At 43.7% G+C, this 17667-nt stretch overlaps 2 protein-coding genes across 4 annotated transcripts; one reads left to right on the top strand and one right to left on the bottom strand.

Moving 5' to 3' along the window:
* Positions 1–213: 213 nt before the first annotated feature.
* On the top strand, positions 214–4675 carry TRAPPC2L (trafficking protein particle complex subunit 2L). Its single transcript, XM_075837134.1, has 5 exons — positions 214–321; positions 785–957; positions 2021–2108; positions 2750–2829; positions 4018–4675. Exons 1-5 carry the CDS (start codon positions 289–291, stop codon positions 4061–4063), a joined length of 420 nt encoding a protein of 139 aa, XP_075693249.1. The 5' UTR covers positions 214–288; the 3' UTR covers positions 4064–4675.
* A 4676-nt stretch (positions 4676–9351) lies between these two features.
* Positions 9352–14424, bottom strand: PABPN1L (PABPN1 like, cytoplasmic). Of its 3 annotated transcripts, none has more exons than XM_075837131.1 (8): positions 13977–14424; positions 13491–13633; positions 12891–12996; positions 12606–12673; positions 11393–11499; positions 10657–10744; positions 10143–10267; positions 9352–9656 (listed from the first exon to the last, which is right to left on the bottom strand). In XM_075837131.1, exons 1-8 carry the CDS (start codon positions 13987–13989, stop codon positions 9617–9619), a joined length of 690 nt encoding a protein of 229 aa, XP_075693246.1. In that variant the 5' UTR covers positions 13990–14424; the 3' UTR covers positions 9352–9616. The 3 variants fall into 3 exon arrangements, with proteins under 3 accessions (XP_075693246.1, XP_075693248.1, XP_075693247.1); XM_075837133.1 differs by having other exon boundaries at positions 13491–13676; positions 13970–14422; XM_075837132.1 differs by having other exon boundaries at positions 13970–14422.
* Between the last annotated feature and the right edge of the window lie 3243 nt (positions 14425–17667).

Below are 17667 nucleotides of genomic sequence, written 5' to 3'. Positions count from 1 at the left end.
TAAATGACTGAATAATATTAGTAATTATGCTACATGATAAATGTGGAATAACAGCAGTGTCCAGCACCAAAAAGGCGGGAAAATCACAGGAAATTTAATAAAATAACCACCTACGGGTAGGCACAAACAAGAACGCGATATCAGCGACTACTTTGGACTAGCACAGCCTCCGTAAGAGCAGCAGAGCAACCACGTGATCAGTGTGTCATGTGATTGTAACTACAACCCGTCTCTCGAAAATACCGTCATGTGACCAGTAGCGTACGTCATGTAGTTGGGAGGACCAAGATGGCGGTGTGTGTGGCTGTCATCGCTAAGGAGGTGAGATACAGATCTTGTTTTATCCAGAAATAGGTCGTAATGGCGGATATTGAAGATCCCTCTAGTATTATTATATGCACGAAGTGACCCGGGCGGCATTTTAATCTTATTTGGAGCTGATCTACTATGGAAGGAATTGATTAGTTCTGATGAGACTTTTAGTTCCCCAGCTAAGATATGATTTGACATCTCCCTGTGTGTCTATGCCAGTTTCTGTGAAGATCTTCTGGGAGTTGTTGTTCTCTATAGGATTTCACAATTCCCAGCATGCATCTGCTGTTTTCTGATTGTGAACAGGCTGGGAGTTGTAGTTCCAGGTTAGGTATAGAAACCACAACTGTCATGGCCTATAAACTAAGTAGCGCATCGCCCTGTGGGGTTGTAGATGGGATATTAACAACATGGCGATCTGATCAGGAACCTGCTGCTTTAATCATCCAAGTTGTGTTGGTCTCTGTTGCAGAATTATCCGCTGTACATCCGTAGCATTCCCACCGAGAACCAGCTGAAGTTCCACTACACGGTGCACACCTCCCTGGATGTGGTGGATGAGAAGATTTCCGCCATGGGGAAGGCCATGGTGGATCAAAGAGAACTTTACTTGGGACTTCTATATCCCACAGAAGACTACAAAGTGTATCCTTTAAAGAAGAACTCCTACTCATTCCCCATCCCCTGACCTCCTTTAATACTTGCAGCCTGCCCTGGTCTGAAGCAGAAGTGCTGGTGCCTTGTATTAATATGTAATGAATGTAAGAGATCCATCCATAACTTTACAAGTGCATGGAGATCTGCAGGTGGCACCTGCCGGCCATGTATTGTGTTGCTAAGCAACAGTCCAACCTTTGGGCTTCTGGTTAGTCAAACAATCAAGCAGTTTTTCATTATAGATTTTAAAGGACTTCCTAATAAATAATTAAATGAGAAACTTAAGTTACGACCTAAGATACTTAGGTCGTCGTCATGGTGACGCGTCCCTCCTTTGCCATTCGACCTCCCTGGATGACGCTACAGCCCATGTGACCACTGCAGTCTCCGAAACGTCATCCCAGGAGGCCGGACTGAAGGAAGAAGCAGGGAGTCCTGGGTAAGTGAATTTTTTTTATCGCTGTGATTCCGCCGCAAAAGTCGCAACACTTGACTTTCTGTTGCGGGTTTTGCACCCCCATTGAATTCAATGGGGGAAACCCGCAACAGAAAAGCTACGAAAACGCAGCATAAGTGGACAGGCTGCACATTTAAAATCCGCACCGCAGGTCAATTTATGAATGTTTTCGCTGTGTGGGCGTGAGATTTTCAAAATCTCATTCACTGTGCTGCTACTGTAAATGCTGGGGAATTGCCGTACAGAATCTCATTACAGCAGAAGGGGCACTGCGCTCGGCTGGGCACTTCTGCCCCTCAGTGGTGCGCTTAACACCTGGACACCCCCCCCCCATCAGAACTTCTGACATATCATTATAACTTGTCAAAAGTTTTATGAAACGACAGTTACTCTAAGTTTTTAAGAAGCAAGGAAAACGAGACATGACAGGGCTCCCGTTGAAATCAATAGGCATCCATCCTGTGTACCTTGATTCATTGCAAGCCCTGCTACCAGAACCAAGTTCCATGCAGCGTTACATTAAACAACCCCCCCCCCCCCCCCCCCAATAAAAACAAGAAAACCTGAATATAACCATCCTTAACTAGTCCTCAGATACGGATATGTCACTAACTCCAAAGTCAAGTTTGTTATGGTGGTTGACTCCTCGAACACAGCTCTCCGCGATAATGAAATCCGCAGTGTGAGTACAGGACGGGGCCATTCTGGGTGACACACGTGTACGACCATTCCCTAATACGTTTCTATTATTGAAGTCGCTGCTTTTATGAGTTGGGGTGATTCAGTAATTGTAAGAAATCAAACTCCGCACAGCCGCGTATTATGCCGGGCTTTGCCGGCTGTGCTCGCATTCTGTTCATGACCTCCCAGGGATGTCGAATTTGATTTCTCCATTGGAAATCTAACCAAATCTATATTTTATTAAAGCGCAATTAGACGTTCAACAAACTTCTGACATGTCATAGTGACGTGTCAGAAGTTTTGATCGCTGGGGATCTGAGCACTGAGATCCCCACCGATCGCTAAAACGAAGCGGCAGAAGCGCTCTGGTGAGCGCGGAGCCGCTTCATTTCTGTTCGGCTTCGGACCTCTTGTGACCATCACCTCTATTCCTTCGTAGATTGTAAGTCCTTGCGAGCATGACTCTCACTCCCTTGAATTGTTAATCGTCACTCTGTAATAGTCAGTTTGTTTGTACACGTACCATCTGCCTTGTAAAGTGCCGCGGAATATGTAGGCGCTATATAAAGATTGACATTTAGATATTTTTTATATTCGTTTTGTTATGCTCTTACATTTGTGTTTCTTTATGGAATTCATCAGATGTTCAGGAAACTTCATAACTCCTATACAGATGTGATGTGTAACCCCTTCTATAACCCTGGAGACCCTATTCAATCACGGTAAGTCTGCAAAAAAAATCGTTAAGGCTCTTTTTACGCAGGTTTTACATCCCCATTGAATTCAATGGGGAAAACCCACAACAGAAAATGAATGAAAACGCAGAATAAATTGACATGCCGCATATTTAAAATCTGCACCGCAGGCCAATGTACTAACGTTTTCACAGCTTGCTTTTTTATTTTTCCCGCAGCGCGGGCATGAGATTTTCTAAAAAATGTTGCTGCTACTGTAAATGCTGCGGAATTTCCGTTCAAAATTCAGTTGCGTAAATTCCACAGCGTTTTCGTTACGCCGGAACCCGGCCTTAGGCTACCATGTTAAAAGATAAACGTATACGTTTTTTGCTGGATTCCTCTGGATAGTATAGCCTAGTCTACTTCACTATACTATCCATAAAAAAAAATATATATATATACCAGTTGACGGAGGTTAAAAAGAACACTTTTGGCCTCTGTCTGTATAATGGGAGTCTATGGGTAAGTTTGAAGTGTGCGTTGGGAGCGTCACCAACTCACGCTTCAAATGTACAGGGAAAACGTAGTGTGAAAGGGGCCTAACTTTCCCTAATGGTTTTTTTTATAAGAGGGACTTTACCACCTCACTCCAGGAGGCCCCTTTATGTTTAGGAAAAGTTGGGCTCCCTATGACACTGCGTTTCCCTGTAAGTTTGACATATGCATTGAGGAAGCTCCCAGCGCATACGGCAAATGTACCCATAGGCTCCCATTATGACGACAGAGGCCGTTTTTTGGGGCTTCGTCGGCTGGTATACCGTTTTACCGTATACTGGGGTTTATCTAAACACTATTAGGGTATGTGCACACACACTAATTACGTCCGTATTTGACGGACGTATTTCGGCCGCAAGTACCGGACCGAACACAGTGCAGGGAGCCGGGCTCAGAGCATCATACTTATGTACGATGCTAGGAGTCCCTGCCTCGCTGCAGGACAACTGTCCCGTACTGTAATCATGATTTCAGTACGGGACAGTAGTTCCACGGAGAGGCAGGGACTCCTAGCATCGTACATAAGTATGATGCTAGGAGCCCGGCTCCCTGCACTTTGTTCGGTCCGGTACTTGCGGCCGAAATACGTCCGTCAATTACGGACGTAATTAGTGTGTGTGCACATACCCTTATATATGACATTTTACAGTTCTTTCCTGTCTTTCCATTTATTTTCAGGGCGTTTGATAACACAGTCACCTCGATGATGGTCGCGGCGTGCTGAACTACATCCTATGATTTTCTATGTGTTTGGAAATTAAAGTGACCATGGCCAGTTCCTATTTCTAGTAATTCATGATACTTCATCCCATATGTCTGTTACCGTGGAAGTCCGCTGATACTTTCCCAATGGACTGACCCGGCATTCGTTGATCATCCACATCTCTTCCAATCCTGTTATATAACCGGTGTCATGTCATAGATGGGGCATCAACTCTTAATGCGTGCGTGGGATTCAGGGAGGCGAGGACCAGTTTAGAGTCGTGATGGCGACCTTGTGTGATGGATTGTACTATTGCTTTCTGAACTGATCCTTGGTTTTCCCCATGCAGTCGGGGAGGTTGTCCCCGCTCTATCAAATAATCTTACCTGTAAGTGTATAAATGATATCTTCAATGACATCGTAGACCAAAGCTACGTCGCAAGGATACATTATAACCGTAGTTACCCGTATGTATTAATAGCATAGATAGATCCACCTCCTCCCAATGTCCAGAAACCGGCATCAATAATTAATGAATTTATACATAAATATAACCTACTTTCCACGTGTATCTGATACGTCTGTTGTAAGGCTCGTATACTTATATATGGAATAATAAATGTAATAGTAAAAGCTTGTCCACATGTAATAGAATTGCTGCAGAAAATCCACACTATTCCAGTGTTTTTACTGCAGAAAACTGTGCAGATTTTGCTGCGTTCCCAGAGATTATTAGTGGTTTAGGCTGGGTTCCCACGACCATGTTACGTCCGTAAAGTACGGAACGTATTTCGGCCGGAAGACCCGGACCGAACACAGTGCAGGGAGCCGGGCTCCTAGCATCATAGTGATGTACGACGCTAGGAGTCCCTGCCTCGCTGCAGGACAACTGTCCCGTACTGTAATCATGTTTTCAGTACGGGACAGTAGTTCCACGCAGAGGCAGGGACTCCTAGCGTCGTACATAACTATGATGGTAGGAGCCCGGCCCCCTGCAGTGTGTTCGGTCCGGGTCTTCCGGCCGAAATACGTTCCGTACATTACATGGTCGCGTGAACCCAGCCTTATACAGCAGCATCAGTCTTCACCCCAGTGTTGTCATTTTTCATGCATTTACTTTTAGGCCTTAGTATTAAACTGCATTGTATGGAATTGTAGAACATGTAAACCATAATTGAAGGGATAATGTATATTTGTATATAAAGTGTGTCATCAGTAATGTTACAGCGGTGGCGTTCTGCTATGTTCACACTGGGTGGATATTCTGCATAAAAGTACAAAGCGTATCCATCCTAGAACCTGCAGGGAATTCCACCCAAAAAACAACGCACCACATCGTGGTGCAGATTTTCAGGTGTAATCTCTGCTGCAGAAACCGTCCCTCTGTTCCCAGTGCAGCCCGGCCTCGTGGAATGACGCTGCAGCAGTCACATGGGAATAAACAATCTCAGGCGGTCGGCCTGGACGGAGAACAGAGTACAGCATCGCTGTGCCAACACCCAAGGGGGTTAAGTTTTAACTTTTTTTGCAGGAGAATCGCAATGTTTCTGCAGCAAAAATCGTAGCATTCACTTTTCATTGCGGGTTTTATCTCCCCATAAATTCAATGGGGAAAACCCAAAACCGAAGAACAAATCTGCAGCATAAATGGACATGTTGCGCATGTCAATTTCTGAACAGTTTCTCTCGGGTTTTTTTCTGCATTGTACGGATGAGATTTCTTCAAATCTCATCCACTTTGCCGCTACTGCAACGCGCTGTGGATTTGTCAAAGAAATCAGTTGCAGAAAAATCCACAGCTATTCCGCCCAGTGTGAGCATATCCTAAAGCAGACTTTCGCCCTCGCATGGGGATTTTTGTCGGGTGTTTTTAACCACATGTAAAAAAATGGTCACGGTTTAAGTATTACTTGTTTTTGGTGGGGTTTTTCCGTTAAAGTAATTTTATACATGAGGATTTCAAGTCCTATAGATAGAAAACCCTGTGAGGAAAAAAAAAAGTGCCAATTAAAACGCTGTGTGAGAATCCAGCCAATTTAGGGTACTTACACACGTTGAAGATTTTGGTGCAGATTGGCCACAGATTTCACCCCTTCTACATTGAAAAGGGTGAATATCCGGAACAGATTGAGTATGTTGCGGAATTAAAAATCTGCAGCGTGCTCAGAGTTCCATGCGGGAAACATTCAGCAGCCTGTGGAGGATTTGTTAGAGATCATCCACTTGCCTGCAACAGTTTTCTGCCCGCAAGTCCAGACAGAAACTGACAAATCCACTACATGTAAGGGTTTTTCCAAGTTCAGAAAAAAATTAATCTGCTATTTCTTCAAACCCCCCAGGGACAGCACCATTCTTGTCCATGGGCTGTCTTCAGAATTGCAGCTCAGCTTTGATTTAAATGTGGATGAGCTGCAATACCAAACATAGCCCAAGCACACGCGTGGCGCTGTTCCTGGAAAGTTTTTAAAAACGCTGTACGAGTCAATCCCTTTAAAGAACTCTTATCTATACATGCATATACAATTGGCCTTAAAGAGGCTCTGTCACCAGATTTTGCAGCCCCTATCTGCTATTGCAGCAGATCGGCGCTGCAATGTAGATTACAGTAACATTTTTATTTTTAAAAAACGAGCATTTTTGGCCAAGTTATGACCATTTTTGTATTTATGCAAATGAGGCTTGCAAAAGTCCAAGTGGGCGTGTTTAAAGTAAAAGTCCAAGTGGGCGTGTACTATGTGCGTACATCGGGGTGTTTTTACTACTTTTACTAGCTGGGCGTTCTGACGAGAAGTATCATCCACTTCTCTTCACAACGCCCAGCTTCTGGCAGTGCAGACACAGCGTGTTCTCGAGAGATCACGCTGTGTCGTCACTCACAGGTCCTGCATCGTGTCAGACGAGCGAGGACACATCAGCACCAGAGGCTACAGATGATTCTGCAGCAGCATCGGCATTTGCAGGTAAGTCGATGTAGCTACTTACCTGCAAACGCTGATGCTGCTGCAGAATCAACTGTAGCCTCTGGTGCCGACACGATGCAGGACCTATGAGTGACGTCACAGATCTGCATTGCCAGAAGCTGGGCGTTCTGAAGAGAAGTGGATGATACTTCTATACACAACGCCCAGCTAGTAAAAGTAGTAAACACGCCCCGATGTACGCACATAATACACGCCCAGTTGGACTTTTGCAAGCCTTATTTGCATAAATACAAAAATGGTCATAACTTGGCCAAAAATGCTCGTTTTTTAAAAATAAAAACGTTACTGTAATCTACATTGCAGCGCCGATCTGCTGCAATAGCAGATAGGGGTTGCAAAATCTGGTGACAGAGCCTCTTTAAATATCAAAAATATTTGCTTTGATGTAAAGGGTTCTCATCAAAAGGATCTCTTTCCATATAATCCCTTGTCAGGAGCGGCTATAGGGGAAACATGGCTAGTCAGAGCTTTCCCTGGCTATAACAGCTTATCACTGGGGGTTTCTGAAGCTTAACCCATTGCATTCAGCTAATCACCGGGCCAGCTGCAAAACAAAGATTGTTGCGATACACCACCTTAATAAAAAGTAGAAAAACACCAGTCGCCCTAGTGACATCAACCAATACATACTAAGCGTCCCAAATCATCCACAGAACCACCAGCCTGGGAACATTACTGATTTGTTGTCCGGATCCATAGACCATCTGGCAGACCCTCAGCAACTTTACCTGGCAGAAGTCGGACAAGATTGATTCTTTTTGTCCAAGGTTAACGAGAGGTGAACTTGGCCATAGGTGCTCCCACTTGTCATCTTGGTTAAAGGGTCATACCAGATAAAGTTATAAGCTGACATTTCTTAGACTCGCTGTAAACGAAGGAGCTATGGTGCTCAGAGGACCAGGACCCTTTGGCTATGCTTACGTGTGGGAATTTTTTTTTGCAGGAATTTGTCTTATTCATTTGAATGGGGTCACTGAAACAGATGTGTGAAAAGGATATTTCAGTGGCAGAGATTGTGTAGACACACCCTTTCGGTGCCGATTGAATTTGCCTCATTTCCGCAGCGTAAGATTACACCACGGTAAATGACAATGTAATCCTATGGGAAAAATATGCTGTAAGTGGTAAATACGCCACGTTTGACTTCACCCTTAGTATATAAACTTAGAAGTAATAGGGAAGTCTAGGTACTGAGGCATTAAGGAAGCCTAAAAGTCTACACCACATGGGGAGGAAAGGGTAGAACTTACTAAAGCAGGTAATAAATATGTTCTGACTCATTGTGGGATGATCTACATAATGTCCTGCCAAGAATTCCTCATTGCTTTAGGCTAGGGCCATACTGGCACTTTGTAGGCCGGCAACCCAAGGCAATAGAGTAAAGCTGGGTTTACACGTGCCCATAACAAGCGCCGATTACCGGTCGATCTGTGCTAGTTTAAAGGCCCTTTATACGGGCCAATGTAAACGGCATGTGGACGAATAGTTAATACTATCGTTCCGTTCCCATAGAATTTACATAAATTCGGCAGCGCTCCCTCTATTTACATGGGGTATGTGCTGCCTACAACGATTATTTTCCCGGCCGCTCACTTAAGAACCCCCGAGGCAAAAAACGCACGCTTAACTGCAAACTGCCAGCGTTTCACTGCAAGTACAGGCGACGCACATAACACGTTTAATCTGTACTTGCCGTAAAACCAAATCATGTTCTTGATTTGCTGCACAATTCTTACCCTTGCAACAATCACCACAGCACAGACTGTACATGTACGCGCAGCCTTAGGCCTGGTTTACACTGCGCCAGAAAAAACAAAACAGCTACGTGTTAATGAGCCAGAAACGCTAGTGTTTTTGTAAAGCGCTTTTTAAACTACAGGTGTTTGACGCATTTTGTACGCTTTTTCAGAACGTGACTAGGAGTCCCGTTGACTATGGGAATTCGGTACATTTTACACACACCAAATAATTGACTTGACACTTAATCACGTGCGTAAAAAAAAAACCAAAAAACTCGTATGCACACCACGTTTTCCCATTGATCTCAAAGGGAAGCTTAAATCAAGCGATTAGGCGCGTAAAACATGCCAAAAATGCCATGAGACCAGGGCCTTAAAAAATATGTCTGCCGACGAACGAGCGGTTACTTGTCCTATGGCCGCCCAGTTTACACACAAACGCTCATTTGCCCAATTTTTGAACCATATAAAATGGCCTTTAGTCGGGCCGGGCACAGTAGTTACAATCTATTGAGCCTGTATATACTTTTCCATAGAAATATGGGAAGGCTAATGTTACATCATTACAAAAGGAATCTCAACCATCAGATAAACTTTACTTAAAGTAATAAACATATTTATTTATCCGTAAGAGAAATCATTTCAGTGCAATGACTGTCAGAAATTGTGCTGTATCCAAACTACATGCAGAGAGTTCATGTTTCTTAGCACTATATGTAGGAAACACAGGAATAGATCCATATCTGTTTGAAGAAGAGCCGAATCACCAGACGTAACATGGCCTAAAACGTTCCAGTAGGTTTACGGACGTGGGGTGGACATAATTGTATAATTTCCAGACACAATCCCGAGGTTCAGTAGGGATTATTCCACTGTCCTGTCCTTCCACGACCTCTAGGGAGAAAAAGAGTTGGAGATCAGGAGGAGGCGAAGTCATAAATATTCAAAATCAGAGTTCCAATCTTACTCTACTTATGTAGAATGAATAGGGTAGATGTATTTTAATTGGGGTTTCCTAATAGCCAAGCTAATAAATTCACTAACGAAACATCACATGGGGGCTGAAATTAAGCATAAGTCAATGGGCGAGAGCGGTGATTGCAGACAACCTATAGATAAGAGAGCGGCTATTTCTGGGAATTAAGCCGGTCCTTTTTTCTAATGTAAGACAATGCCTTTAGGCCCCGGTACAGTTGGTAGAAGGTGCGCCAGGGAGAGCCACTGACCAAATCAACCACTTCGGTGTCCTAGAATATTTCACCTTACTTAACGCCTGAATTCCTTCACAGATGTCAGAATGGGGGTGGGGAGTCAGACGTAAATACAGATGTACATTACAACATAAAGCACTTTTCTTTTATGAAGGCTGGTGCCGCTGACCTGTATGGACGACTCCTGGGCCTCTGACCTCTCTGAAAATTTCCTCTGTGCCCTCGAAGTCTTCCACGGAACCCTCCCCTATCTGTAGTGCTAATTCCAGGCATGTTTGTCCTCTTTGGTAGAACCTATAGAGGGGCAGAGTACAAGTCATGGTGGGACCTGCAATTAAATTAGGGCTTAATTTACAAAAGGAAAGCTCAGCAGGGCAGGATCCCCTTAGTATAGGGCATCTGTACAATGAATGGGTTCAACCACCCTCAAAAAAGGATGGATCAGAAGAACTCCACACTGCCACGACTCATTAGAAAGAGGATTATATAGGACCCAGGTTGGCAGAGGGGTATGTCACATGCCCTTTCTGCTGTGTTTAATGGCTAAGAGGACTGACAGAGAGGAATGGCATATGTAGCACCCCTTGCCCATGTACTGGACTCCAGTGCCCAAAAAAAAAAAAAAATAAATAAATGTATGTGTGTGCATACATATATATATATTCAATATCTATAATCCTCACTTTGATAGTTCGTCCACGGAACACCGTCTCATCCATAGCTATGGCAGCTTCCACCGAGTTCTTTTCTTCAAATTCTATATACGCATATCTGATATAAAATACATTAGAGCCTACAGGGTCATCATAAATACAGTGCAGACTGAAGTAATCTACCAGCACCGTATTATCTGTGTATATTAGAACAGGTATTTCAATGAAGTCTAAAAAAACAAAACCGGAGATCTAATAAACAATTTGTCAACATCCATTTAAAAATATTGCCATTTACAGTCTGATCACAAGGAGGGTCACTCCTAAGATCAGTGAATTAGAGAGGACCTGTCAACTCTCCTGACATGTCTATTTTAGTAAATACTTTTATTCCCATAAAAACAACAATTCTGGAGCATCTTTTCCTAGAGAACTCTGCGGTGTGCTGTTCCTCTGTTATTCCTTCTAGAAATGTAACAATAAATTGACATCTGGGTGTTACCAGTTGGGGGGTGTGTCCCTACACAGACTGACACTGTCCAATCAGTGCTGACAGTGTGACTAAGGACACGCCCCTTTGACAAGGGGAACGGTAACACCCATTTGTCCACTCATTCATACATTTCCTCTGTTGTTCCTCCTAGAATGACACAACACAAGAGTTCCAAGAAAATATATGTTTCAAAGTTGTTACTTCATGGGGAGTACAAGCGTTAACTAAAATAGACAGGTTCTCCAAGTGAAAATAACTGGTGTTCTCGCTTACCCTTTAGGATGCCCGGAAAATTTGTCACACAGAATGGTTATCCGGTTGATGGTCCCACAACTGCTGAAGTGAGATTCTAAATCCTGGGCCGTGCCTCCATAATCCACCTGAAATATTGTTAAAAAAATAAATAAATCTCTCTGTATTTAAAATTACCGTATATAACAGATGCAGAAATCCTGCTCCGGTTTGCCTTTCTGGAGATGCCAAATCATCAAGTTGGGATAAGAAATGGGCTAAAGGATTCACATTACCAGATGTGATCGATATAGAGTATTCTTTTTTTTACCTAATTGTAATGTTTCAATAAGGAGACGTGGATAAACAGCTCGTCTGGCACCACTTTGAACTGTAGGCGGTCAATTTTTTAAGGTTACCTTTTGGTACCAGATTGGATCAGGTATCTAGTTTTGAAAATAAACAGTCTATGAATTTCTACCATCACTATCCTGGAGCGCAGGAAGGATCCAAAAGTAGGTCGTCTTCTTAACACCAACATGAATAATAAAACACAGGCGTGCGGCAGATAGGTAAAAATCAAAATAGAGGTGGTGAAGGGGCGCCTCGGCACCTGTACTCTCTGATATTCTTATAGATGGTGCTTACAGTTGTTTAGAATAGTGTGCAAGGCCTTTTATGTTGCTGTATTATTAGAGACCGTGTTTCCCTCTCTTTATAGGGATCTGGGTGATCGGATCTATTTTGAACAGTTTGTGCTCCTTATGTACTATGCTAAGCAAATGGAAGCACCATCTATAGGAATATCAGGAAGAACAGGTGCCAAGGTACCCCCTCACCACCTCTATTTTGATCTTTACCCATCTGCTGGAGCGGCGCAGGTCTGTGTTTTATTATTCATATAGGTACCATGTATCATAGTAGCAATTTCTAGTATATATAATTCATATGGGATTCATGTAAAACATTACATGGACTATAAAAAAATAAATAATATAAAAAAAAAAATTTTTATATATATATATATAAAGATACATCACAATGAAGGTTTGACAGCAACTCTGTTATTGCTATGGCGGATTCCCCAGGTGAATAAATTAAGCCAAGAAAGAGAAAACACACACACATATATATATATATATATATATATAAAAAAGATAAAAAAAAAAAAAGAAGGACAGAACGTAACCTGGAAAGGAAGTTGAATAAAGAAAAATGACAAATTATTGCAGCCAAGCTTTTTTTAAGGACTTACATTTCCTACATACACAGAGCGTTTGTCGGCCTCCCGCTTCTCTTCCACGCTCAGAGGACGATGGGGATCTGAGAAATGAAGCAAAAACAGCACATATTGGACTGTGGGCCAGAGCCCCTGGATGTTTTTTTTAGAATCTAATGCTCTTTGGATAACCACTTCTCATATAAAACGTGTATGGTAATAGGAATGGGGCACCTGGGCATGTCCAATGGGTGTTTTATATAAAAGTATGACAGCTTGTGTCTTTAATCCCCCAACACACAGATACATTACAATACCTACCAATTTTAGGATTCTCAGGGGACGACGTCTCATCCCCAGTTAGTCCCTTCAGGCGCTCCGTCTCCTCTTCCATCTCTCGCACCCTCATTCTTATGGCTTTCAATTCCTGGAGGACGCAGGGATAACCAAGTGTGTACACAATGACTAGAACAGTCTCAGTATTTGCTGCACATATGGATATCATCTCACTTAGTTTCCGCACAGGTGGGGAGTACTGGGGTATCCCATTTTGGAAGATTGGGGTACCACCAAGGACTCAATTAGCCACAAATGGACTTTCCAACAGAGGACGTATGGAACATTAACAAGCTATATTAATACACCATTAAACTCTGATCAGTGGCGGCCTGACCGCTGGGACCCCACCGATCCCAAGAACAGGTCCTCAGCAGAAAGTTACTCTGTATTAAAGTGAGCGGGAGTTGCGGAAACAGCCAAGCGATCTCAGTAGCCAACATGGGAGTTCAGTTGGTCAACCAAGACATCTGGGCTTATTCCGTGGTTGGCACAATTTCCCGTATTTTAGAATAATTGCGCCGACACGCAGGAATAGCAAAGCATGCTGGGAAAGTTTCATAATTTTACAGCGACCCAACTTACAGGATCGTCGTAGTCTTCATGGTGGTCCTCTTCACCGTGATCTGGGTCCAGTTCTAAATCCTTCACAGACATTTCCCACGTTACATCCCAATCGGAAGGCAAATGGCTGTGGTGACCCCACACCTTACTATTGTAGCCCAGGCCTGAGGAACACAGCACCAGATACACACTTCAGTCCTATCAACACTACCGAGACGAGAGGGAGAATCAGTCTCAGCTGCACCCAAAAACTGACCGTGTACCATTCATGGACACAGCGGAGGCAGCCATTTTATAACACTGCAATTCAATGGAGTGCATTGGAAATCATAAAGTCACATTGAATAGATTAGATACACACATAGTTGGCTATGTGGATTAGATACACATACGATAAATTCCCATTAATTATTTTCATTGTGGTTACACATCTGGATGTTTTTGGGGAATTACTACATTTATGTAAAGGGGGGCAACTAAAAGGCTCAGCACAGAGTTACCTGTTACCTGCTTGTATCATGACACTCACACCAGGGTTCCTGCAGAAAGCTGCATGACTACAGGGAGGAGACAAACTTTCCTAATACAGCCGCCCTCATATTGCACGCACCCTTTCAGGCCCAGGAGAAGGGCTAATACTCAGCACATAGGGCCTGTGTACTCCCTGACAGCTATGCAGGGGTTAATAGGGCAGGTGCAGATGCAATCAGGGGACTGAACGCAAGGGGTTGGGGGTGGGAGAATATATCCAAACTAGGGAAACTTGGAAAACTGGAGCAGTTGCCTATGGCAACCAATAACAGCTTTTATTTTGTTTATTAAAATTAGTGGTGTGGTTGGTTGCTATGGGCAACTACTCCAGTTTATTGGGGGCTGGTTCACACCTCGGGGTGTGTGTCCTGATCTGTTTACCAATGCAATGACAGCAGGCCTCCTATATAAAATCAACTGGCCATTGCAACCAATCAGATTACTCATTTCAGTTTCTAACCTGCACTGGAAGAATGTAAAGTGAAATCTGATTGGTTGTTATAGGCAACACCTGCTATTGTTTTTCTTCACAGGCTTTTATACATAAATCCGGCATCTTTGCAAAGACGGACATTTTTATCTGCGTGGTTAATACTGAATTACATAAAAATGCTATTTTAAAATACGCAGAATGTCAATTTCTGTTGCGAATTTCACACCTTTCAATGTAGCAGGGGTGAAATCCAAAGCAAAATCTGCATGTAATGTACACAGATTTTGCTGTGGATTCGCGTGTGGACCCGGCCTAACGGTAAGGCTGGGTTCACACGACCTATTTTCAGGCGTAAACGAGGCGTATTATGCCTTGTTTTACGTCTGAAAATAGTGCTACAATACGTCGGCAAACATCTGCCCATTCATTTGAATGGGTTTGCCGACGTACTGTGCAGACGACCTGTCATTTACGCATCGTCGTTTGACAGCTGTCAAACTACGACACGTAAATTGACTGCCTCGGCAAAGAAGTGCAGGACACTTTGAAACGTAATTTGAGCCGTTCTTCATTGAAGTCAATGAAGAGCAGCTCAAGATTACGGGCGTCAAAGACGCCTCGCATAATGCGAGGAGCAGTATTTACGTCTGAAAACAGTCTGTCTTTTCAGACGTAAAAGCCTCTCATCGTGTGCACATACCCTAAAGGCTGAGAATGTAGCAATAAGAGTCCATTCAGACGTTGCGGTTGAGGTTAAAACTGCATCGAAAAATCGCAAATGCATCGGAAAATGGTACCAAATCGCGGTAAAAACGCATGCAGTCTTCAGATGCGGTTTTTCCTGTACCTCAACCGAAAACATCTGAATAGACCCTGTGGGTATGTTCACATAGGCTATTTTCAGCCGTTTTTCGGGCCGTAAACGTCTCGAAAAACGGCTGAAAAATCGGAAACAGAACGCCTAAAAATATCTGCCAATTGATTTCAATGGGAAGTACGGCGGAACGGGGCGTTATTTTACGCCCTATTTTCAAATAACGGTGTGTAAAAAGACGCCCCGTAAAAAAAAAGTACATGTCACTTGACTCAATAGACAAAAAACAGCTCCAAAAACGGCCGCAAAAAACGCTAGTTGCTTAAAAAACGTCTGAAAATCAGAGGCTGTTTTCCCTTGAAAACAGCTCCATATTTTCAGCCGTTTTTTGTTAAGCGTGTGAACTTACACTTAGGCCTGGTTTACACAAGCGTGTGCGTTTTGCGCACGCAAAAAACGCTGCGTTTTGCGTGCGCAAAAGGCACTTAACAGCTCCGTATGTCAGCCCCGTATGATGCGAGATTTTCGCGCAGCCGCCATCATTATGACACTCCGTTTGGATGTTTGTAAACAGAAAATCACGTGGTGCTTTTCTGTTTACATTCAGAGTTTGACAGCTGTTGCGTGAATCACGCTGTTCGCACGGAAGTGCTTCCGTGGGACCTGCGTGATTTTCACGCACCGATTGACTTCAATGGGTGCGTGATAAGCGAACAGCGCACAAAGATAGGACATGTCGTGAGTTTTTTTCAGCGGACTCACGCTGAGCAAAAATCACGGACTGTCTGCATGCCCCCATAGACTAACATAGGTCCGTATGACACGCATGAAAAGCACGCGCGTCACACGGACGCATATCACACTCGTGTAAACGAGGCCTTAGGCTGGGTTCACACGACCTATTTTCAGGCGTAATGGAGGTCTTTTATGCCTCGAATTACATCTGAACAAAAACGCCTCCAATACGTCGGTAAACATCTGCCCATTACTTTCAAAGGGCTTTATGATGTACTGTGCCGACGACCTGTCATTTTACGCGTCTCTGTCAAGTGCAGGACACTTCTTGGGACGTAATTGGAGCCGTTTTTCATTGACTCCAATGAAGAACAGCTCCAAATTACGGCCATAAAAGACGCGGCAAAAAACGCCAATACATGCAATTACGTCTGAAATTCAGGAGCTGTTTTCTCCTGAAAACAGCTCTGTGATTTCAGACGTAAATGCCTCTCATCGTGTGAACATACTCTTAGGGCTCATGCACACGGGAGTTTGCACGGAGTCGTAATAGAGTTGCCATTGACAATAATGAGCCCTCTACTGGAGCTCCATATGACTCCAATTTCAGAACATAATGGCATGTTGCGTCGGACACACCGTATCTATGGAGTTATTCTCCTCTAGAATGATTTCCATACAGACTCCGTCCATAGGGCTCTGCAATGTGCATGACCCCTCAGTTGCTCGATACTGTGAAGCTACTGGAGATGTGACAACCGATATGGCGGTCCATCCGATTGCCACTTGCAATAATGGTGAAATATTAGAACTTCTCCTTGGGCGGTTTTACATGACCGTAATATGGTCGCATTTTAGCATCCCTATTATGGCCGCAACAACTGGGCTGCGTTTCTATGGTGATTTAAGTTTGATCCATTAGAACCAATGAGGTCCGATTATTGTGGACGTAAGGCCACGTGGGTGCACCCGAGAAAACAATATCGCATGTAATGTATTTCTATGGGATCTCATGTATTCATACAACCAATAGTATACCTTTCCCCTCATTACTACATGGACTTTTATGAGTTTTTGGGGAATAGATTGGGTAGGCAGATTTTACACTGCAATGAACACTTGGCATATGCACAGGGAAAGCTCCCAGCACATACGTCAAACGTCTACGTAAGGCCTCAATAACCGGTCGGATACCAAAAGTGTTCTTTTGGCATCAGTACAGCTGGCATAAGTTTGCGGAGGCATATAAGTTTGCGGAGGCATTCCGCAAAAAAACATTAAAGCCTATGGCAACGGAAACCACTGTGTGTCTAGACAGTGGCATCCATCGGGGGTATACGTCAGGAAATACTCCCAACGTATACGTCCAACATACCCTTGTGAATCCACCCTTAGGGTATGTTCACACGGCCTATTTACGGCCGTTTTTCAGGCCGTAAACGCCCGAAAAACAGCCAAAAAATCGCCTCCAAACATCTTCCCATTGATTTCAATGGGAAAACGGCGTTCTGTTCCGACGGAGCGTTTTTCGCTGCGTTTTTTTCCGCGTAAAAAAACGGCCGCGAAAAAGAAGTGCAGGACACTTCTTGGGACGTTTTTGGAGCCATTTTCCATAGACTGTATTGAAAAAAGCTCCAAAAACGGCCATAAAAAACGCCGCGAAAATCGCGACTGGCTCAAAAAAC

Source organism: Rhinoderma darwinii, chromosome 9 (genome assembly GCF_050947455.1).
Source record: "Rhinoderma darwinii isolate aRhiDar2 chromosome 9, aRhiDar2.hap1, whole genome shotgun sequence".
Lineage (NCBI taxonomy): Eukaryota > Metazoa > Chordata > Amphibia > Anura > Rhinodermatidae > Rhinoderma > Rhinoderma darwinii.
Note: the sequence above shows the minus strand (reverse complement) of the source record. Positions and strands in the feature narration are given on the sequence as shown.

Coding starts and splice junctions, on each gene's coding strand:
- TRAPPC2L (XM_075837134.1), top strand. CDS start 289: ATGGCGGTGTGTGTGGCTGTCATCGCTAAGGAG. Junction 958..2,020: donor CCCACAGAAGACTACAAAGT/GTATCCTTTAAA, acceptor ACTAGTCCTCAG/ATACGGATATGTCACTAACT. Junction 2,109..2,749: donor GCGATAATGAAATCCGCAGT/GTGAGTACAGGA, acceptor GGAATTCATCAG/ATGTTCAGGAAACTTCATAA.
- PABPN1L (XM_075837131.1), bottom strand. Junction 12,674..12,890: donor CCCTGAGAATCCTAAAATTG/GTAGGTATTGTA, acceptor TTCATTTCTCAG/ATCCCCATCGTCCTCTGAGC. Junction 11,500..12,605: donor GCTCTGTGTATGTAGGAAAT/GTAAGTCCTTAA, acceptor ACAATATTTCAG/GTGGATTATGGAGGCACGGC.